At 32.9% G+C, this 24,805-nt stretch overlaps 1 protein-coding gene across 3 annotated transcripts in view; it reads left to right on the plus strand.

Annotated features, from left to right (window-relative positions):
• The window catches only part of LOC107068165 (zinc finger protein rotund), a 177,365-nt gene that overhangs the window by 108,526 nt on the left and 44,034 nt on the right, over positions 1-24,805 (plus strand). For all 3 annotated transcript variants that reach the window (XM_089175335.1, XM_089175333.1, XM_089175334.1), the window contains exon 5: positions 4,716-4,891. In XM_089175335.1, coding sequence (XP_089031461.1) covers positions 4,716-4,891 — 176 coding nt within the window. The remainder of the gene's footprint in view (positions 1-4,715; positions 4,892-24,805) is intronic.

Consider the following 24,805-nt stretch of genomic DNA (forward strand, 5'->3'; position numbering starts at 1 on the left):
GAAAAAACAACCGTTTTTGCTATATTTATATTGAGACTAACTATCGTCGCGCGAGTGAAAAAAAAACCGATTTTTCATTAAAATATTTTAATATACATGAATTTTTTTTTACACAAATTGTAACATTATTTTTTTTCTTGTTGTTTCTTCAAGATAATATGACAAGGGAAGGGAGAAACAAGGGGGAGGAAAAAGATGGAATTGAAATAAAACGCGTAGTAAAAAAACGTAATAGTAAATTCGTACATCATGACGTCATGGGTCATTAATGATTTTTATCATAATCATCATCGTAAACGTCGTCGTCGTTGTACGGTTTCGCGTGACGTACATGAATAGGTGAAAAAAAGATAGAAAAAGATAGAAAGAAAGATGAAAGATCGTCGTGGTTACGAATTATGGTTGAATGTTAGATTTCAAGAACGTTGAAACAACAACATTAAAAGTATATCTGCATATAAATTAAAAGTACTCTCTGTAAATGACTTTTATAGCAACAAGTTAAGAAACGTTGTTACTTGTTCGGTGTATAAACGATATTTCAAAAATATACACGTATTTTTTTCGATTCAACACAAAGCAACAAACAACAATCGTATTTATACTCTAACATTTATTCAAATTTATATTCTTTTATTTTTGTTTCATATATTTTACATGCATTTGAACAAAATTAAATTAAATCGATAGAAAATGATTTCTACGTTAGATTTACGAAATGTTTCAAACCACTTTTATATATTTTTCATATTATTATACTTTATATTTTGTATTTTTTTTTTTCAAATTAATGTTAAGATAATCAAATACGTACACAAACGAGATTATTATCAAAAAGATAAATGATGTCTTGTACTTACTTACTTCTGTACGTGATTGAAAAAATAAGGGTTAATATGTATGATAAAAATTAATACTAGTAGAATAATTAAAAGGTGTGAAAGGAAGATAATAATTACGATTGATGTATTTTAATGTCATTTAATTTAATAAGAATTAAATCGATATAACCAATATATTGAAATCTTTTTAACGGTTTACTTCGTATTTTTATAGTACGATACGCGTGCAACTAAAATTTTATTTCAAACTCATGTGAATGAAGTATAATTTATATCAATCAAAATGAAACCAAAATTATCTAAAATTTTACCAAACTAAACCAAACCAAAAATAAACGATTTGAATTTCTTTATACAATGAATAGGAAAATATTTCTTGATGTTTATTTCTTATTTATGCGATGTAAAAAAACTGTCATTTCGATGGAGAAAGGAAGAGGGGTAAAGAAACGAAGAACTAAACCGTCAAATTTCAATGAAATGACGTCGATTATAATATTTTTCTTTTTTATCTTTCCTCTGTTTCGAAAAACAACAATACGGACGAGAAAGAAAAAAAAATCATCTAGTAAAACTGAGAGGGGTAGAGGAGTAGAATGTTCGGGGTGGGGTTGGGGGTGGGAGTAAAACGATCAAACGGATTAACGTTGCAATGGTACGAGTTTACAAGCCACGAGTATCGTTTTCATCGCTATAACTGTTGGGTAGTCACTTTCGAATAGACGAAGCATCGTCGTTAATGTGAGAAATCGAACCAACGATAAAAACCAACCAACTAACGAAAGAATATTTTTACTATTTCTACAATCGTTTGCACGAGGCTTGTAAGCATAGTTGCTCGAGATTTTTAATACTATAAAGAAAAAAAATAAGAAAAAAATATATATAAATATAAATATAAGGAGAGAGAAAGAGAGAGAGAGAGAGAGAGACAGGATGATTGATTGATTAAAATATAAATTAAAAAAAAAGAGGGGGAAGAAACAATAATAGTAATACTTTTCTGTTTGTTGTTTTATCTCTCCTTTTTTTTATCGTCGCCATTGTCGCCATTAAATGTCGCCATCGTCTTCTTCGCGTGTCCCTCTTCCCCCCCTACCTCCTTCCCCGCCCATCTTATACATAAGTTCTTGTATGTAAATGTTAATTATCGGGTTCAAGCTCGCTGGAAAGATCAATTAGTTATGCCACGAGGAGAAAATGTTGTTACGTATACGCGCGTGTCTTATACTTAACGTTGACTACTGTACGCATTACGTTGCAAGATAAATTATTACGTACGTATTTGAACGCATATTATCGCACGTGTAAACCAAAGACATTTTTTTTCCTCATTTCTTTTTTTTCGTTTTTTTTTTTTTTGTAAACTCGCTTAGAGATAAAATGTTGCAAAGTAGAAACTTGATCTATGTGATTCGAAAATTTACGACAGATAAATTTGTTATAGTAAATAATAATAAAACGATTCGAGAGAGCGACAAGATGGAATTGATTCCAATGCGATTGTATATATATATATATATATATATATATATATATATATATATATATATATATATATATATATATATAAAATTGTATATAAAAAAAACTATAAGTATAATAAATATAATAAAATTTATATATTTTTATATCTTCCTGAATTTAATAATTCGCAATACCGCAATTAGAAAAAGAAGAAATTCCCCGATCAATTAGTTCTCAACGATGATGTTGATGATGATGAAGAAGAAGGATCTCGAATCTTATCCTATTAAGCATATATAATCGCATAACTATATCGCAGAATGAGTAGTATTATTAAAAAAAAAAAAAAAAGAGGAACAACGTATACTATAAATGCGCATATGTTATATTTGGAAAGAAGACAAAAAACAGTATTCGATCATCAGCTTATAAAAATATGATTTAGAAGGTTTGAAGAAAAGATATCGAGTAAAAAGTTATCACACATCGTTATCCACACATCATATTTCATCGAAGTTATTCATTCGCGAAAGTTTATTTATTTACGGAAGCAACAAAGTAATGCTACAACGACAAAAAAAAAAAGAAAAGAAAAAGAAAAAAATGTAGTAAAAAATAGAATATAGAAAGAGAGAGAAGAGTAGAATAAACTTGGTAACGACGCAGGGAAAACCCAGGGGAGAAGGGAGGGAAGGAGAGGTGCAAGGCAGATAACAACAGGAAATCAAAATCGTAACGAAGAAATAGTTAATACGTTAGATCTCACATAGACGTACGCATAGCAAGGTATGAGTAAATACCTATATTGCGTACACGCATACGAGCACGGTTAATACAATGATCGATATTGAGAGTTCCAAGTTAATAACAAACGCTCGTAATAGAGGATCGTTCGTCCTTGCAATCTGTAGAGGATCCTTGCCCCTTTGCACGATGTACTCTTGCGTCAGCTACCACCACCTTTTCCTCCTCCTCTTCCCCCTCCCCCCTCCTCCTTCTCCTCCTTTCCATAGTCCTCACGATTCACGATTCCACCATTCTTCTTAAGCATACCTTTTCTCTATCCTTCTTGTCATTCCTCTTTCACTACGACCAGTTTATTGAGTTCGCGCGTCACCACCAAGTCCAATTCTTAACCGTTTACTTATCTGTTCAATTATTATTTATAGTTGTTAACTGTTTTTCTCCTTCTCCTCCTTCTTCATGATAAATCCTATGGAAACTAATCAATTGCAACCAACAGTTGCATCTACTATCGTTATTAATTTTTATTTTTGTTCGTTTAATTTCGTTTTCTTTCTCTCTCTCTCTCTCTCTCTCTCTCTCTGTTTCTCTATCTCTTCCACTATAACAAAATATTTGTCATGCTTTTAACTGTTTTATTTCCTTATTGTTAGATATTGTTTTGTTTTGCTATAAATTAAAACAAAATTAAAACAAAACAACCGATACAATTACAATCTATTATCGTTACTAATTTCATCTTCGTTCATTTATTTTTATTCCCTCTCTCTTTCTCTTTTTTCTACGAAAAAATATTTCCTACCTTTTTAATTTTTTTTCCTTTCTTTTTGTTAAATATATTTATATTTTTTTCTCTTTTTCCTTGATTACTAACAATTAAAACAACAAGGATATTTAATTCAAACGAAATTGAAGGTAGAACCGAAGGATTTTATGATCATAAGGTTTATATTTAACCAGTTAAGTGCGTTCGACGTGTATACATGTCGGTCCAAATCTCTACTGCGGTGCGTTTGACGTGTATACTCGTCGTGTAAAATAAAAAATTACCATTCACTATAAAAACTTGAAATCTCAATAAAATGTAATAAGAATATTATTTGGTAGTATGTTCCCTTTATATTACCAATACGACCGCTATGTATTTTATTTATATTTATTTAATTTATTTTTATTTATAAAATGTGCCGTTTGCTCAAAAAATGGAAAACGCAAGGAAATAAGATTTTGGTGTACGACCTGTGAAGTCGCACTTTGCGTAGTACTGTACTTTAAAACATATCACACATACATAGCTTGAAATTTTATAAACTATTTTCTTATTTTTCTTCTTTATTTTTGCTATATTCAATTTTTCTTGTTTATGTATTTGATTATTTTTTTGACAATTTTCAAGTTTTTAGTAAGAATAACGTATTCAGAAACGAATTGTTAGTTTTTTTGACGAATAAAAATGTAATCCTTCCTCATTTTTCGTAAAATGTATAATAGTACTATTTGCCCTGCGTTCGACGTGTATACACGTCGTTGATTGTTTTTAATTCCGCACTCTGTAGTGACCTTTTGAAACTAAATTCCACAGTCAACTGGTTAAATTAATTGGATTTTATTTCTTTCGTTTTGTTTATCTTATTTTCTTTGTATTTTTTTTTTATTTTTTAGGCGAAGATCAGTATCGTGGTGCCGGTGGATCTAGCAGCGGCAGTCCTCCGGCAAGTCTACTGGTGGTTCCTCAGCCTTTAACTGTGAAACCCTCTCATCCGTCTCATCTCAACCCTCATCTCGGTGGACCGCACTCGCATCCGCCGAGAAAATACCAATGCAAGATGTGTCCTCAGGTGAGAATTATTATTATTATTGTCTCTTATCAACGTGTATCGTATATCTTTATTCTTTTATTTCTTTTTTTTTTTTTTAATAGAAACTTCCGTTAAGTTTCTATATTCATTTTTTTTATATTCTTGTTCTAGATTTTTCTTTTTCTCTCTCTATTGTAATTGTTATTATGTATCTTCGGTGTTCAGAATTAAATATTATAATTAGATAGATTTATAAATGAAACAAGAAATGATTCGATTTATGAAATTATTACGCTTTCTCAATACTTAAATGAGTTCGTATGGTAAGATGATACCAAGTCATGGTCTTGTCAAATTTATGACGTCTTAAAATTAACAATAGTTTATTTCACGGTAAATTAATTCTCTCAAAGTCATTAGAAATTTATCTATTATATTTTAACTGCTAATCGTTAAGATCTTTTTTAAATACGAAATTTAAAAATAAATGATTACTGAGGGGTCAGGTTACGCGTATAAAATGATAAATATGATCGAACAAATTTTTAAACGTTATTTCTATATCGCGATTTTACGTATGTACATATCCGTTTAAACCGAAATAATAAATCTTAATAATATACAAAAGATAATCTTAAGTAGAACTATGTCATCGAATTAATTAAACAATTATCCTAGAAAAAGAATTAAAATAATGAATCATATATTAAAAAATAATACGAAGTAAGAAAATTTGAAAAAAACAATATCTCTATATAATAACTTGATAGAAATAATGTTAATAATATTTAACAAAGTATTATAAGAAGATGAAAAGCTTAGATAAAAATGGATAGACTCGAAAAGTAGAACTAGTTTCGTACAATTTGCTTTCACTCTCTCTCTTTCAGTCTCAGGATCGTCTCATTTCGTTTGAGCGAGTCTTAAACTCGACGATGGTTCATTTTACAGTAAGTTAACTCTTTACGGTGTTTCCCTTTCCCTTTTCTTTCTTTCCTCGGACCCTCGACATCTACTCGACCGTTTAAAGAGTGCGAGGGAGAAAAGAAGAAAAAGGATAGAACGATACTGCTGGTGGTAGGTGGGTGGGGAGAGGGAGCAAGGGGGTAGATAGGGGGGGGGGGCAAACGATGGTCGGTACGTTTACCACAGGTACATTTCGCGCAGCTAGCAACGATTCGACAAAGCCACGAAGGGTTGTGTTCGCCTCTCGCCACTGTTGTAAAACACCGACTATTCAACGACCAACCACCACTTTTCTCTGTTCCTGACGTAATAGACTGCACAACGAAATCTTCTCGTAAAAAGGGAGACCAAGAAAGAAATCAAGAGAGAGAGAGAGAGAGAGAGAGAAACCCATTGATGTTTTGGAAACAATTTCTTAAGCAGATCTATTCTAATGTATATCTCTTCGATATACTTCGTTTTTTAAATTTTGTAAATAGTTACAAATAATTATGAAAGTGATCAAAGTCATATATCTTTTCTTTCATGATATTTAAAGAATTACATTTGAACATTATTATAATATTGAAATAACAAACACTATCTTAACGATTCATTTTTGACAATTTCTTGAAAATATCATTGAATATAATTTAGTTTAAAATAATGCTGTGCGAAATAATTGATAAACTCATTTTTTTTCAATTTTGACTTAAATCACTTTCATAGTTATGAGCACATATAATATTTATGATATAGGTATAACACATTTAATTTGTTTTATTTCGAACATATTTTTAATGCAAAAATAGAAAATGTGATTTCAAAACGTGGCTCAAGAATTCAAACGTACAGATAAAAGATTTAGAAAATGAAAATGTACAAGACAATAAAAGGATTAGGAACAAGATGTTCTTGAAAATCTTTTGACAATAATTACTTGCAATACGTTTTTATCATTGTTCAATTGAAAGATCTAGAATAGTATTGTGTATATATATATAGTTCTTATTGGACTTGAAAACTATTCAATTCGATCTTAAATACTTTTTATGGACATATAACAATGCATTCAATGAAAAAAAGGGTCAATTTTTTTCTGTTTTATTACCGTTCATTTCGTGATTTTTAAGGTGTTCAAGAACAGAAAAGAGATCCCTCGATTTCGGACAAACGAGTCAAGAATTAAATCTGTCCACGAAAGTTTCTTTTTTTCGAGAATTTCCAATAGTTTAGTATCACCTTTTATTGTAACATACTTTGGAAAGTTTCCTCTTTTCTTTTTTTTTATTGCTAACGTTTCATTTTACAATGTAATGGTATAAAAAAAAAAGAGTTAAGAAGACAGTTATAAAAAATTGTACCTAAAATAGGCATGTCAAGTTCTAATTATTAACCGAACAAACGAATATATAAAAAAAAAACAAGTATGGAAAAAAACAAAATAGCGAGATCATCGAACACGTGGAGCTTCTAAGATGAGCGTAAAACGTGAACAAGGTTTCCCTAAAATTTTCAAGAGAACCCCAATATCAAGTCTTGAAATATATTTTTTTCGGAACTCTGTTGACACGCGCTGGAGAAAAAAAGAGGAGAAAAAAAAAGAAAAGAAAAAAAAATTCTTAACCTATCGGATCGTTTCAATCAAGCTAGGTTAAATAATGTGTATCGGCGTCGCTGTAGATATTTCAAGTATTGATTTTAATTTTATTTCTTTCGTTTTTAATGTTTTTCTTTATCCCCCTCCCTTCCCATTTGTAAAAACCAAATAAAATCTCTCAAATAATAACATTATTTTACTTACCTTATGCAAATGAAAAACTTTCCAATGCGATTACGCGTTCGTATACAGAAAAAAAAATCAGATGAATGATTTCTCAAGCGGGTGCGCGCGCGCACGCGCACGCACGAACGTTATTTTACGAGCCGTTTAGAGACAATCGTTAAAACTTTACAGCTTTCCGCGCTTTCCATGTTAATTATTATTATTACCGAGAAACGGAAAAAAGAAAGAAAGAAAGAGAGAGAGAGAGAAAGAAAAAGATTGAAAAATATCGTCATCCTCGTTTACTATACCTAACCGAAGCTTACGCACATAACATTCCAGAGTACAGATCGTTAAATCGTAACGATCGATTGGCGAATGATCATAGAAATTGGTTCTAGTATTATCCACGATCCATAACCAGTAATCAAAATTTATTAACATAAAATGTCATATCACGATTCTAAGGTTAGTAACGATTAATATCATAATATTCGAGATTAGATTTTTCAGTGATACGAATCGACCATATTATCGTCATCGATCATTGTCTATACTTTCGATAAGTATAAGATTCGCAAAAAATATTCATTAACCATGAAGACTAGAATAGATTCTTTTAGTCATTTTTAATCGAATTATTATTGATCTATTATTGTTCTGTTGAATTTATAATTGATTAGAAATTATACAGGATGTGTCTAAAAAAAGTCACTTTATTGAATAAAAAATAATTAGAAAGGTTTGTTAATCAGGACTTGAAATGACACCACATCCTGTGTCTATAATTTCTTTATCACAACGTGAAATATTTTACAAATTCTTATTTTGTAAATGTTTATATTTATTTGCAAATATCGTAATCGTATATATATATATATATTAATTATTACTTTTGTTTTAATCTAGATAAAGTTACTTTTGAAACACTCTCTATACGTATACACTTATAGATAATATTTATTAGTATCATAAGATTGAAATAGAGAAGTAAAAGGATTACGAGTGAAATTCAAGAGGCAAGGATCGTTTGAAGTTATTAGTTAGAAACCATCGGGAAGTGAAAGAGAAAGATAGATAGATTTAAGTAAAAAGTAGGGTAAGTGAATGTGTGTTTGTGTGTGTGAGAGAGAGAGAGAGAGAGAAAGAGAAAGAGATAAGAGCCGATCAAAACTGATCCTGATTGGTCACTAACGAAGGGGAATCTGCTTTAACGAAGCCATTTCGGTATTTTCAAAGATTCGGATTCGTTTCTTTTGGTAATCACGCGATTCATTAGCGAAGAACGCGACTTAAGACGTCGTTTACTTTGTGGTGTAAGAAAGCAAAGAAGGAAGCAGAACTCGATCAATTTCCTTTTTTCTTTTTTAACTTTTTTGTTTTTTTCCTTATCATAATAACATTATACTTTATTCTATCATTTCTATTTAATTATTAATATGCAAATGACGTGACGATTACAAGAATAAATATATTCTTCTTATGTTAGTATTAATTCTGTTCATTTTATTCCAACACATACACACACATATACACGCGAATTTTATAATATGTAAGTACAGACGTTATCAATCATTTTTATTTGAATATGTAAATGTTAAAATTTTAAGTAATAATATTATATGTTTTATTTATATAGCTGTAACTAACTTTATTTAACACATGCATATAACATATAAACATGCATAAATACGCATATGTAGAATTTTAATGTTTTCCGTCATTTTTTTTTGGTTCTGTTTTATTACTTCATCCTTCGATTGACACATTATTTATATATGACGTGACGATCTTTAAGTATTAATATAATTCGTATGTATATAAATTTCATGTCGTTTTAGCTCGTTTTATTCAACATGCATAAAATTATATATATATATATATATATATATATATATTAACATAATAAGGACAAATTTAGCGTTTTCCATCAATTTTTAATTATGTTCATTACTATATTTATAAATAACACGACGATTTTATATAGCGTATGTAAATATATTCCGATTTGTATCAGTTTAGCCAATATTTTATTCGAATGCATATGTATAATATCACACAAACACACAACCCACATGAGCAGACAAATGGATATGCACACGTAAGATGAAAATTTGCGTCAAGTTCCTGGTAGAACGGAAGCACGCTGACATGGTACGATCGGTGAAACGAATGGTGCCGGCCTTCGCAACGAAGGATACACGTCCTTGGAATCGTTCGATGGAAAGCGGTGTACGAGCGTCGAAATCATTCGACGGAAACATTCGTTTCTTCCTTATCGAATTTGCCATATAATCTTTTTCCCCTCTCTCTCTGTCTTTCTTTCTTTTTCTCTCTCTTTCTCTCTCTTTCTTTTCTTAATAGTCTTTCTACCGCCATTAAGAATCTCACCTTTTTGATTAATCGCAAGGTAAGATTGATATTCGGATTTACTACTACGTGGTCCTTAACCGCGAGAGTTTGAATTATTAAATTCAACGTATAAGAACGTTCGACCTCTATTCTAACTAAGCGTTCACATAATTACTTTCAATCCGCGTAATAAAGGCAGCTCGAACCATGTGAAACAGTGAAAGAGAGACAGACAGATATATATGTAGTCAAACGAACCGACGATATATAAGCGTCGAAATTTCCTCGCCTCCGCCTTTTAATAAAATTCTCGTAGCTGCCACGCCTTCCATCCTACCTTATTTCGTAAAGAGAAGAGCACAGCCAGAAATTATACTTAATTTCGTGCAACGGTACCGACGAGACTCGTTTCGCTAATCTCTTTGACGATTAATCGGTTTTCATTGTCATTTTGCAATGCTTTTCTTTCTCGTACTCTCATTTCTTTTCTTTTCTTTCTTTCATTCCTTTCTTTTTCTATCACAAGGCTTTTCATGTCAACGAATATCCAATTCTAACTCAAAAGAGCATTTTTTAATTTTATTTTATTTTTTTTTTTTTGAACAAAGTTAGATTGAATATTTCATTTTTTCCCGTAATTCTTTTGATCCCTTCATCGATGTTACTTTATGATTATAATTTCTTTATGGTTTCTGTTTTCTATATATTATTATTATATGTATTATTTTTACCTTATCTATTTTTATCTATTTCCCATTTATTCATTCAAAATTTGTTCAAGGATTTTCTTTTGATCTCATCTATTTTTTTTTTTGGTTTTTTTTTTCTACCCACCTACACATATTATTTTATCATTAATAGTTTTTGTTTTTAGTTATTTTATCATTTAACTTCTTTTCTTTTTTTTCTTTGTTCATTTAATAATTTTTACTCCTCCTTTCTATCGTACGAGATAGAAAAAAAAGAACAAATAAATTTCTCGATTTGCTTCAATCGAGTTTAATCGTAATTTTATCAAATTTGTTAAAAAATTCATTCGTGCTAGAAAAAAAAGAAACAACGTTTAAAGAAATCGTAGAAAGAATGATCGACGATGACGATGACGACGACGATGACGTCTACGTTTACTCGAACATGAAAGCAGGCTAAAGGATTTCGAGCGTGAGAGACAATAATTGTTGTATATATGAATACGTTGTTTTCTAAATAATCGTGGACCATAGTCAAAGAAGAAAAAGAACAAGTATAAAAGAAACTAAACAAATTAAAAAGAATAAAAGGCGAGTTTAATAGAACGCATCGTTAATAAGCTACGTTTCAATGAATATTTTCACTTTCTCCATAAAGAAGAAGAAGAAGAAGAAGAAGAAGAAAAATTAAATCAATTTAATCAAATTACATCCTTAGCATTTTTTTTCTTCTTGTTTATTTTTTATTCCGTGGATCCTTGACCAATAAAACAAATTATATATCCTAAAAAATAAATTATAAAAAAAGATATACTAATAAAAATTCAAAATAGAGAAAAATGTACAAAAGTTATCGATCTATCTATCGATCGAATTAATCGTTTTCCCATTCGTATTCGGACAAAAATATGATAAGAAAGATTTCAAAGAAAATTTTTCGAAATCCTTCCCCTACAATAATGTCATCAATGAAAAACAAAAAGAAGAAAAAAGAAGAAGAAGAGAAAAAGAAAAAGAAGAAAAGAAAGAAAAGGATACAAGTTCGTGGCACGAAGCAGAAGAGAATGAAAAAGAAGAGAAAAAAAAGAAGGAAGGTACATCGCGAGGGGAAAAGAGAGAATTAAAGATAAAAAATTAGAAAAAAATAAGATTAAAAAAAAGAAATAAAATAAAAAAGAAAGGAAAAAAGTAGCTGCCTCCTGAATGAAGCTATGCACCTCCGTGGCCGGAGGGTCCGGGATTCGAGTCCGGAGGCTAGTGTACCGTGACGGCGCAGCATCCTGCCTCGTCTCCCTCCCCCCAATCCCAGCCCGTTTCCAAGCCATTCCGATTCTACGCCTCGTATCCTTCTTCTTCGTTCATTCGTTCGTTCTTTCGTTCTTTCGTTCGTATCTTGCTTCGACCATTCACTGAATCTTCTCTCTTTCTCTTAAATAAGTTCACTCACTTACTCACTTACTCACTTACTCACACACATACTCACACACATACTCACACACTCACTTACTCATGCTACTTGTTCATCTTTCTTTCTTATGACCAACTACTATGGGATAGCGTGTAAGTACATCCACCGTAAATACGTCCACAATCCACAACATTTCGATCGATAACCAAAGCTCATCATCATAGCTACTTTACTTAGGCGAACGTGTGCGATATTTCTTGAATTCTTTTCAGAGTAAAACCGCAACGGGAATCTAGTTTAAAACACGCGTCGAGGAAATCATTCGTAAAAGTAAAGTTTTTTAAGAATATTGATAGAAAATAAAAGATTGAAATAAAGTATACTGTGTGTGAATAAAATGATCTCTATCTTCAATTATGATGATGATGATGATATATCGTCTTTAAATATACGTCAAATACTCTAGTTTCATCGTAATTAATTTAATTACGTTAACGGATAATACAATTTTAATATCGAACTTACATACGTATATCTCAATTTATATAGTCTTCAATGTTATATTTTATATCTCTAGTAAATGTCATTAATTATTAATAGACATTGATTTCAACAAAATTCATTTGATTATCGTTTGATTATACAACTAATCGTATTTTAAATAAATATCATTAGAAATATGTCCAAAAAAAAAACAACAAATCCAGCTAATAATAACGTTTCGTATATTATTGATCGTCAGAATTTTCGTACAATATTTAAAACTATTTCGCAGAAAATAATTTCGAATGTTAATCTTGAAGAAGAAAAAAAAAAGAAAGAAAAGAAACAAACAAAAAGGAAAAGGATAGAAGGTAGCTCTCCTTTCGTTCTATCTGATGATTTTTTAGTAACATTAATCGAAAAGAGGAACCGCGAAGGCAAAGTGATTTCGCAAGGCCCATTCTTCATTCTCGCTGTGACCACGAAAGGTATACGGAGCACACGCACACACACATACACATACGCATGCAACCACATGCACACACATACGTTCGTTCAGCAGTGCATCATTACGAGTAGCTACTGTCGTTGAACGCGCGAGCACTCGTGTGGCAGTCTTGGTAAAAAAGGCCTCACCTGATCACGCACCACGGTAGCGAGAGGCCCGTCATTTTTTCCACTTGATTTTTTATCCCTCTTTCCCCTCCATCCCTTCTTCTTCTTCTACAGCATCGGCGCTTTATAGACAGCAGCAGCATCAGCAGCAGCAACTTCTCCGCGGAAGAGAATTTGAAGAGTAACGAAAAAAGAAGAAGAAGAAGAAGAAGGGCCCTTTCTCTTCTTCATCATCTTTACTTCTCCTTCATCTTCAAACGTGAATCGTCCTACCGTCCCAAAAACATTCGGCTTATTGTTACATCTAATTTTAATCGAGAAACTTTTTTTTTTCTTTCAACAAAAACAAAATCTTCTCTACGCCATTTTGTTCGTTCGTTTTATTTCATTATTTTTTTTTAACACTTCATTATTAATGAACATTAATATTTTAATCGTTCTATACAACATTGCTATTACAAGTTATTTATTCATCGATAAGACTATTTTCGAAATTTTTCCTAAAAAGAAGTATCTCGAAAAAGTAAAAAAAATTGTTCGTTCATTTTGTTTCATTTTTTTTTGCTTTTTTTAAACACTTCATTATTAATAAATTTTATTATTTTAATTGTTATATTATTCTATTATATATTGTTATTGCAAATTAGTTGTTCATCGGTAAAACTATTTTTGAAATTTTTCCTAGAGAAAAAGTATCTCGAAAAAGTAAAAAAAAGGAAAAACTACGATTGTGACATCATTTAACAGTCCCTTTAAAAAAGTAAAGATTAATTGAATTTAAATTCGATATCTTTGTCGAATATACTAAAGAAAGTTTCAAATTTAACCCCCGAAAAAAAGATACACGTCAAAACATCCACAAAATCAAAACCTTTCTTTAACAATCCTTTTTATTGTATAATAACAATCATAGGCTATAACAAAATCAGGTACAAGATCGGATCAGGGAAAATTCGTTGAAACGGCATCGAGAGGAGAAAAATAAGAGAGAAAGAAGAGAGAGAGAGAGAGAGAGAGAAAGAAAGATTTTATCTTTTTCCGATCTTTTGCGTTATTCCTTCAGTTCAACGCGATACGTAAGAAGAAATCGAATGAAAACGAAAACTGCTGCCGGTGGTGAATGGATCAGGTTGGGTCCGTAGTCTTTCACTCTCTCTCTCTCTTTCTCTCTTTCTCTCTCTCTCTTTCTCTCTTTCTCTCTTTTTGGTCGGATCAGGTGGGACCAAGAGCGGCCAGTGCAGCAGCCAGCAGCCTCCCACGCCAAACAAAAGTCCTTAAGCCTTAGACTGAACATGATACCCCATTTACTGTCTATGTACTAAATTTCTAAATCTACCTCCCTCCCCCTCCCCCCTCCCTTTCCCCCTTGCCTCTTCTACCTTTTCGCTTTCTCATGTACATCGAATGGCACAATGCTTCTTCTCCCTCCTGACCCTACCCTCCTCTCTCTTTCTCTTTTTATATATATACATACATACGTACATATATGTTTTTTTCTCTCTCTCTTTCTCCTATAAGCATCCCATAGTTATGTAACCGTCCGTCTGTCCGTCCGTCCGTCCGTTCGTTCGTTCGTCCGTCCGTCTTGACAGAAAAGCTCTTTCTTCTTTGAATGGTCCAGGATGGTGGAGTACGATAGCTTTCTTGATTCGGTGTGAACGTACTCTCGTATAAAACGAGGAAGAAAGAGAGAGAAAGAGAGAGAGTAAGAGTGAGAGTGAGAGTGAGTGGGTATAGAGGGTGGGAGAAAGATAGACGAAATCGAGCAAAAGGGACGATATTCTACGAAGATTATCGACCACATATATAAACTATCGTACTAACGTAAGTGTACATATACGTGTGTTACAGTATTAAAGTAGGAGAAAGAATGAAATAAAAAGTATGTTGGAGCGAAAGGCGAGAAATTAAAAGTTTCTATCGAAACGAGGACGTCTCGCGATAATACGAGTTCGATTTCATGCATTATATATACGGAAAATTTTAGAACGTACGGCCCCGTATTCTCTATGATTCGTGTTTATTCACGCTGAAATTTTTCTACAGAGTTGAGTGGGGGTTAGAGGAAGGAAGAAGAGAAGAAGGGGGTAAGAAAGGGAAGGGTATACCCAAGATAGTTATGCGTCTCGGAAATTACCTCTCTCGCAGTTACTAACAAGATCATTCTCTCCCTCTCTCTCTCTCTCTCTCTCTTTCTCAAAGCATATATTGCACAGCTTGTCTTGCGAAATACTTCGCGCTAAAATATTACCATGAATATTCTTATTTCGTTAGGTTATCAATCAAATTTTTCTTTCAATACTTTACTCGGATCTATCCTTCAAGAAATATATACGATAATGATGTATATACATTTATATATATATATATATATATATGTTTGTGTGTGAATGTGTGTATGTTATTGTTCGTTAAAAGTCATTTTATTTTTGTCGATGAAGCGACGAGAGAAAAATCGTGTTTTCTTAAGTGAGAACCCCTGACGAGATCCATGCTTCAAGTTTCTCGAGGCTACCGTGATAATGCGTGACAATTCGAATTTACTTGCAATTACCTGTGATCGAGCGATCACGTGATCTCTCTCGAAAGACGATCAAAGAACACCTTTTTTATACTCCTCTTCACCCTTCTCTCCGATTCACCTTCACCCTTATCCCTCCTCTCTATACCTTTCTTTCTCTTTCTCTCTCTTTTTCTATCTTTCTTACATAAACACTCGATCACACATTGCATCGTCCTAATTTATCTATAAAAGTTTCGTATAAACATTAAAATAAATGTACAACAAGTTTATCCCATATTATTTTTTTTTCTTTTATTAAACAAACGAAATCTCATCAATGGATAAATTTTTAATTTATTACATAAAAAAAGTTTCTTTACAAACCAAATTTGAAATTTTTTTTAATACTTTGGCGATTTTTCCCTCCTATTATTGCCTTTACCTTCTTTTATTTCTTATTCTTCCCTTAAAAGAACGAAAATAGGCCTATTTGTTTTTTTCTTTTTTCATTGGTGCGACTAATGAAAATGGGCCTCGGGATTACCGGTAGTCGATTTCCTTGGAAATTGAGTAGCTATGAAATTAATTATCTATCGTACTTTGTCGCCCCAACGGTGCCCCATGTGTGTTTGCCTGTTTATTATGGTTATACATGTATAATATGTACGTATATGTGTTATTCCTTGACGTATACCCTCCATCCTTTGACCTATCCCCTTCCCCTTTTCTTCCTTCCTCTTCCTTCCTTATGCCTATCTCCTATTACTTATTCTTCTCATTGCAATACGCAAGCACCCTTATATACAAGAACAACTTCCGGAAAGTCTTAAAAAGTAGGAAATCGGATAGTCGTATTATAATCGGCTCGACTCTCGATCGCTAATAAGCTTAACGATAACAGCAACGATTATATTGGTTGCAAAAGTCCAATTTAGTGGACTCTACTCTTCTTACTTTTGCAGTATGTTTTAAAATATGTATCTCGAGAGTGATACATATTCGATAATACGATAATTCGAAATTGGATGAACATATTTCGTTATAATGAAAACCTTTGAAAACTTTCTTTCTCACTTCAGCATATTATTTCTTCGCAGTTATCTCGAAAGTAGAAACAGGTAGAGACTATAATCAGATTACGAAACGTTTCAACGAACGACGTCGTGAATGGCTATCATAAAAAAGAAACTGATTGTGAATGAATGATTACTCAATGAAATTCCATAAGAAAAACGTTCATCTCGTATACTCGAGTATGCACACGCATATGTATGTATATGTATATGTATACACATATACGTGTACGTGTATGCTTATATATACTGCTTTCCTTTTTTGTTTTTTTTTTTGCTTTTCTCGTTTTTTTAACCGTGTGCCATGTTGAAGTTGAAAATCGTATTAAAATTTACTAGTCCTTAATGAAGCTAGGGGGGTACACGAGGATCTTACGGAATTAATTAGAGAACCGCTTTTGCCCTCTACGTTTAAGTTTACGACCGCGACTTTACGTTAATTATTACCAAGAACCTAGTTGTAATTAGTCTTTCTTGAATACAAAATATTGGTTAGCTCGATACTACTACTACTACTACTACTATTACTACTGCTACTGCTACTACTACTACTATTACTACTACTACTACTACTACTACTACTATTACTACTACTACTACTACTACTACTACTATTACTACTACTACTACTACTACTACTACTACTATTACTACTACTAATACTACTACTACTACTATTACTACTACTACTACTACTACTACTACTATTGCTACTATTGAAAAGAGAAAGAAAAAATAAAAAAAAGGGATGAGGAAGAGGGAAACTAAGTTAAACAAAATTCAACCAAAGCGACGACAACCAAAGTGAAATAAAGAATAGGAAAGAAAAACGAATAAATAGGGATCGATTGAAATTACGTGACACTCGTAAAGAAGATTTATCGACTACCGATTTGCTAACACTTTGAAATATATTTAAAACTTCCAAATTATTACTATTAAGGTACCAATAACGAATACGCAAATTTTCTAACGCCAGATGTTTATCGTTGTTAGATTCATCTATATTTTATTTTATTTTATTTTATTTTATTTTATTTTATTTTATTTTATTATTTGTATTACTTTTGTTTTAATCTACAAAATTTCCCCATGTGACGACTTTCTATTAATTCTTCCAGTAGAAAATTTATGACAGCTATGAGAATAACGACCTAAGAGAAAGTTCATTCTCACCGAGTGTTAAATGCAAATTGTTCGTGGTTATACCGCGACTTTATTACGAATTCGTTAGTTTAACGTTAGTTATAGTTATATATTAATAGTTAGGATGAAAAATAAAATACAACACAAAGAATCTAACGTATAAAAAAGTATTTCATATATTCGCAGATAAAAATATATCTTATGTATAACGTTTATAAACACTGACGCGCAACCAACCCTCCTCCACCTCCATCCCCCGACAAACAGGCAGCATCTCGTCATTTTGATCCTCATCCTGATCCTCATCCTGATCTTCCTCCTACTGCTCATGCGAGAATCAAGCGGTAGAAGGGAACCGGCGCTTCCATCCGTATGGACCCCTCTATTTCTCATTTTCTCTCCCCACGTTGGGCATTCGAGACGTAAAACGAAGGAGAGACGGTGAGGAAGAGGAACGGGGGGGGAGCCCTTTCGGTCTTCGCTTTCTAGGGATGCTGCCCCCGAAAGTCAGGTTCCCATGCTCTCCTCGATTCTCCTTCCTTCTCTTTTTCTCTCTCTCTCACTCTCTTTCTCCGATCTCGAACTCAGGGCCCAATCTGCCACCTGTCCCTCCGCCTCTCAAACCAAAGAGCAACGATGTCTTCCTACGTGTAGAACACGCATCGCGGTCAAACCATTGTCTCTCTTGTTCCGGCTTCTCCTTTGTTTCTCACCACCACTACTACTACTACTAATACGACTACTACACTACCATACTACAATCTTTTTTTCTTACCTTGTTCCTCGTCATTTTTCTTCGACGCCGTTTATATATTATATCCTTTTTATCATAGCTCGCGCGCGCCTTCTCTGAGTTTTTTTTTCTATTTATTTATTTTATTCTTTTTTTATATTTTAGTATCTCATTTAATTTCGTTCATTAACCTATTTAACTGCCAACTACGAGATATCTCGTGTAGTGTGTTCTGCAATTTTAGAGTAATTACAAATGGTTATTTAAGTTAAGAATTATTAAAAAGGATGAATAAAATATTTAGATGGTATAAAAAATATTAATTATCAATTATTGTAAATGTCATTACAATATTATATCAGTAACTTAATATTATTATATTTTGTAAAATTTAATGTATTCTTTAAAATAAAACCTTGACACCCAGGGCAAGATATTCTAAATATGTCTGGCGTTCAATGGGTTAACTGCAACGCCAATTTAATGATCGTCGATTCTCGTAGAATCGTAGAAAAAAAAGACAATATTGGGAAAGATTACTATTACTTTATTCATTTTCGTTTTTTTTCTATGACATTTGGTGTGGTAACATAAGATTTATTCTTTCTAACATAAAGCAAACGCCCTAATCTGAACGTTATCTTCCCGTTCGGATACTTTAAGTTACCTGGTATCGAAGTTCTAAAACAACCCCATCGTTCCCCGCCCACGTAGAGAATAGAAAAAGGGCTTACCTATATAAAAATTATCCCATGGGTCTGACTGGATTGATTTAGCGAGCTAATGACGAGCCGAGTCAGCCTCCCACACGAATCAAAATGAGAGAGTGAGAGAGAGAGAAAGAAAGAGAGAAAGGAAGCCTACTCAGCTTCTCGTTGGAGAGGTATTTTTTACCTGGATCTTACCTATACGAGAGAGAGAAAAAGGGCCTATACCGACATCTGGCCAGATTTTGTTTCACAAAAAAATCAAGCACCGATGTCTTATCAAATATGGGGCCTTCTTTATGGAACATTCTGTGGGAAACGTTTAATGAGTATACGCGACTTTCCCCCACCTTCTTCTTCTTTTTATTTTCTTTTTTTAATTTTTGTATTTCCTTTTCCTACGAGCCCCTTAGGAAAAAAAATATCTTAAGTTGAACCGACTAATAAACATGCATCAAGTAAACGACGATTAATTCGAATTTTTCTTCCCTTTTTTTTCCTCTATCCAGGCACGTTTATGTCTTTTTTTTTACATTACGCACACGCCATTTTTTCTTTTTTTTTTCCTTTACTTAGAGAAAAATCTTTTTTTTCGTCGAAGATTAAGAATAATATTATATAAAACCGGAAGAAACTCGACTAACGTTTAACGTATAGGGGCAAGGGGCTTATGAAATCCGGAAACGTTTTTATCGAAATTCCGTTGGACCAGCGAAAATCACCCTCCTAGGTAGCACGTGCTTCATTGCTTTTTTTTTTATTTTGTCTTCTATTCTCGAGTACAAAAAAAAGAAGAAAAAAACTATGAAAAGTACCATCAACCCCGGTGTAGATTCCTCTTCTTCCGTAAAGTAGAAAAATTCAGTAGAGCTGTTACTCTCTCTCTCTCTCTCTCTCCCCCTTTCCGGACGCGTTTTCCCCTCTTCTCGATATTTTTTATTACATTTTTTTTCTCGTGCGTTGGTCTTCGTTTCTTTTTCACCTTCCATCGCGCGCTGTTTTTCATAAGGCCCCCGGTCGGTAGATAAAAAAATGCATGCAGCTTCCTTCCACGCGCCACATGGTTCCTTGTTTCATTTTTTTTGCCATCTCTCTCTCTTTCTCTCTCTCTCTCTCTCACACACTCGTTTCCCTATACGTTCCTTCATATTTCCTCTCCTCCCATATTCCTTATCCCCCGAGGTTCGATCTTCGATTCGGACCCCTTTGTTCGTACGTACCCTGCCCAACGTCCAGTTTGATCGCGGTATATACAGAATATGGTCTACCGTATATGTATGTATGTGTGTGTGTGTGTTTTTTTCAACATTTTTTTTTCAATCTTCTTTTCTTTTCCTCCTATCCAGACACTAGGTTTCTCTCCCCATACGTTCTCGCGATCGCGAATATAGAGGAAAAAGAAAAAAAAAGATTTCATTGAAAATTTGCCTAACCGTACACTAGGCCCGGTGGTGTGGTAATAGGTACAATAGGGAAAGGGCCCTCGACACTCCTCGGGTCCAGGAAAAGTTCACAAAAAATGAGTGAAAAAAAAAACAACGTGGTCACTAACGTATCCCAACGTATTTACGCATCTAACGTATATACTATACGTTATACATATATATATGTTATCATGATATATCGAAATTGGAGAATGTTAAGGTTCGCATGATCGTTAAGTGTATGTCCGAAAAAATAATGTATAGGAATATATACTCAAGTATTCGGTATATTTAAACGACGTATTTGATATGTGCTGACATTCATCATGCGAATCTTGACATTCTTTAATTTCGAACTTTTACGGTAACATATATATATATTATAAATGTATATGTTTTTTTAATGATATCGTACATAAAATTTATTCGAGTTAGATCTAAATCAAATTGTATCGAGCTAATCGAACAATTTAATTGTTCCTTTAAAGTATATCATAGTAATTAATATATCCGCTTTGCGATATCTTCTGGATATGCTCGTTTTCTTATCTTTTTTTTCTATCCTTTTTTTTCCTTCTCTTTTTATTAATTTCACTTAACTTGAGTAATCGAGTTCTATCGAACAGGTAAGACACTCAACGAGCACCATTCCCTGAAATATATCTCAAGATTATTATCTAACATCTGTCGTGACCCTTTTTAATAAAAAAAAGTCTCTTGTGAAGAATAATCGACGATTTAATGGCTCGTAATATAATAATTAAGGTAACGAGCGTACTCACGTTGACGCCGCCGCGCCTTGAAAGACGACGACGACGACAAAGAAGAAGGAAAAGAAGGAGAACTAGTAAAAAAAGAGAACTACCGAGAGAGAAAAAGTAAAAAAAAAAGAAAAAGATTGAAGTGGCAAAAGGGGAAAAAAAGGAGAGAAAAACGTAGGAAAAGAGGGGTTGAAAGTTAGCGGAAGAGAAAGAAAGAAAAAAAGAAATGAAAAGAAAGAAAGAAAAAATTGGAAAGAGAAAGAAGATTGTTAGGAAGGGTAGGGAATAGAGGGTGGTGGATAGAGGTGAAATGGGATGGGGGGTGGTAAAACACGAGGGAATCGTCGTGAATCCGATCGAACTCGAGGAAAAACTCGTCTTTGAAACTCGTCAACTCTGGAGACCGTCGTAATACATTGAAAAAAAAAACTTAGCGTTCGTCCCGATGGCACGCTTATCGCGAGTTTTCAAAAGGTAGAGAGAGGTCTTTTTTTTTTGGCAAGCAGGGGAAAGACTGTGTATAGAAATCAATAGAAAATTTGCACGGCTAAACGGATTACAGATGTTTTCAAATCTAAACGCGAACACAATGCATGTCTCAAAGTCGTCATAGTCGATTCTTACGAATCGTAAGGATGAGAAGGGTAAGAGTAGTAGAGGTAAAGGGACGGAAAGGGAGAAGAATTCTCTCTCTCTCTTTCTTACTAATGTTCCCTTCGTTTTTCATTCCGCCTCCACTTTTGCATTTGACCCCCACACCTTTCGTTTTATTTCTTTTTATCTCTTTCAACGCACTTTTCAGGCAAAGACCTTTGGAATAGTTCTCAAAAGATATGAATAATCCCTGAGAGCTAATGCCCTATAAACGTCCAATGCTCTTTCTTTCTTTTCTTTTTTCTCTCTCTCTTATTCTATCTCTATCTTACTTGCTTTCACTATGTTTTTCTCGTCCTTTTACGTTACTGTCGCTCCAATATCATCTCGCAGCTTACTTCGCGAACATTCGATCTGTTTCCTTAGACTCGTATAAAAGAAACCTTTGTATATTTTGATCTTGAATCACATTCGACTTTCTCACCTTGAAATATACAAGCATGCATACATGCACACATATGTAAGTCTCGTGGATTCTAAGGTTAACATCAACTTGAATCCGTTGTTACACATTACGCACGCAGATACGCATTTATTCATTTATTTGCAATTCTAGAAGATTTTCTATTTCATACCTCATTCCATTATATATATATATATATATATATATATTTTTTTTTATTTTTTTTTTATTTTTTATCGTATCACGGTGTTATTAGAAATTTGCCGTAAAAATTTATCCTACGATAATATATGTAATATCTATTCGTTATTACTTTTATTTTTATTTATGTTTTGATTTTTCTAATTGGTGCAGCAGAGTGAGAGAAAAAGAAAGAGAGATTGTAATAACTTGGTATTTACAACTTGGTGAACATTTACTTGTGTATTAGTAAATACGTCACTAATGAGCAGAAATCAACGATAGAAATTATTCTTAACGATGTTCTTTTATATAGAACGTGTATAAGTTTAACTATCAACAGCGTTGAATAAACAATTATTATTACTATGACCTTTATCGATAATAATATATCCTATTTTAATCGATAATAAATTAGATTCGATCGCATTTTAATTATCGACGTTTATCGTGGTCATTTCAATAAATAATTTAACAATTATATATTATTATTTATACATCTAGATCTTCGATCGTTTATCTTCGTGCAAACTAACACGAATAATCGTGTTCACTGAATCGTAAACAGTGAATTTAAACATTTATCGGATCTACTTTATTCTACTATCAACTTTCCAAGTATTCTAAATAAAGATCAAACTTTTCACCGTTACTATTCGATTTTGGAAATTTATAAAATTTATAAAAATAGCGATTTTATAGTTACGAGACTAACATATAGTTATAATGTTACGCGAAATGACGGATATACTTGAATTTATTGGCTTCATTTGAACGACTCTAGTGAAAATAATAATCGATTCTCAATGTTGAAATATTTTTAAGGAATCTTTGTGCCTTATTTTTTCTTTTCCTTTTTTTTAATGTTTTTTTTTTTGTTTTATTATTTTCTTTTACGATTCACTGACGGCGGCTGTAGTGTAGCTCGCTTGTTAAAAGGAGAATAAATAAAAATAATATTGTATCTTCTAAAGTTTCCACGTAGATACGTAAAATCTTCTTATTACATAACGGTACAGGTATCCCAGGGTGATCGATAAGTCGCTTCTCGCTTGTTTACTCGACACACCTCGATAACTTTTCAAACCCAAACAACCTTTTTAACTTGTTCATCCTTTTTTAATTCCATCGGACTTGTTTCACTATAAAGAAGAAGGGAAAATGCGCCGAACACAAATACTAAACCACCTGACGTATTCTCTCTCGCAAAAACTCGCTGCGAATGGGATAATCGAGAGGAGTAGAAAATGGGGTGGTGAAGGGAGAGGGGGAGGGGCAGAAGGCAAAAAGCAAAAAATGGAAAAAAAAAGAAAAAGAGAAAGAGAAAGAGAGAGAAGAGTACAGTAAACCTTAACAAGAGTACAACGATCCAAGTTACTTACTTTTTTAACCTTTTCCTATCCAAGAGGGTTCACCTTTTTTTAACATTTGTTTTTTTTTTCCTTTTTTTGTTTTGTTTTTCCCCCTAGTAGAAACCAACAAAAAGAGCAGAAGATCGACAATTCGTACCGATCGGAAAATGTGCCGACAAGAAACTAGTTTACGCTCGCGCCTACCCCCTTCCCCCCACAGTTCTTCAATTCTATTCGAAGAGAGAGAGAGAGAGAGAGGGAAAGGGTCCTTTTGATATTTCCTGATCTGTAACACCTTCCGCGTTACTCTTTTTCTGTTATTTTCTTCTTTCACGTGTGGCGTGTGCCCGTCGATAAAAAGAAAAAAAGAAAGAAAAAAAGAAAAAGGGTTCGGTTCGCGGTTAAACAAGGCCCCGATTTTGCGAAGGGGCCTCTCTCGTATTGTCGTTCGAACCAATTTGGGTATTGAACTACGATCGACAAAAAGGGGTTCGACCGCCGCCATATTGTGTGTATATATATATATATATCTATATACATATATGTATAAAGATTTACTTCGATAACATTGTCGGTCGGGTATTGAGCCATCAAAATATTAAGGGTGTAACACACGCGTACAGGTGTAACGATCTCTTTACCTCTTACTTTTCTTTTCTTCTTTTTTTTTTGTTCCTTTTTTTCCAACACACACCATTCACCTCTTTAGGCAAGTAAAGAGAGCGAGATAGTAAACGTGCCATTGTCAAAGCCATGTTTC

Source organism: Polistes dominula, unplaced genomic scaffold, assembly GCF_049000335.1.
Source record: "Polistes dominula isolate Pdom_NZ unplaced genomic scaffold, Pdom_raw_medaka contig_82, whole genome shotgun sequence".
Lineage (NCBI taxonomy): Eukaryota > Metazoa > Arthropoda > Insecta > Hymenoptera > Vespidae > Polistes > Polistes dominula.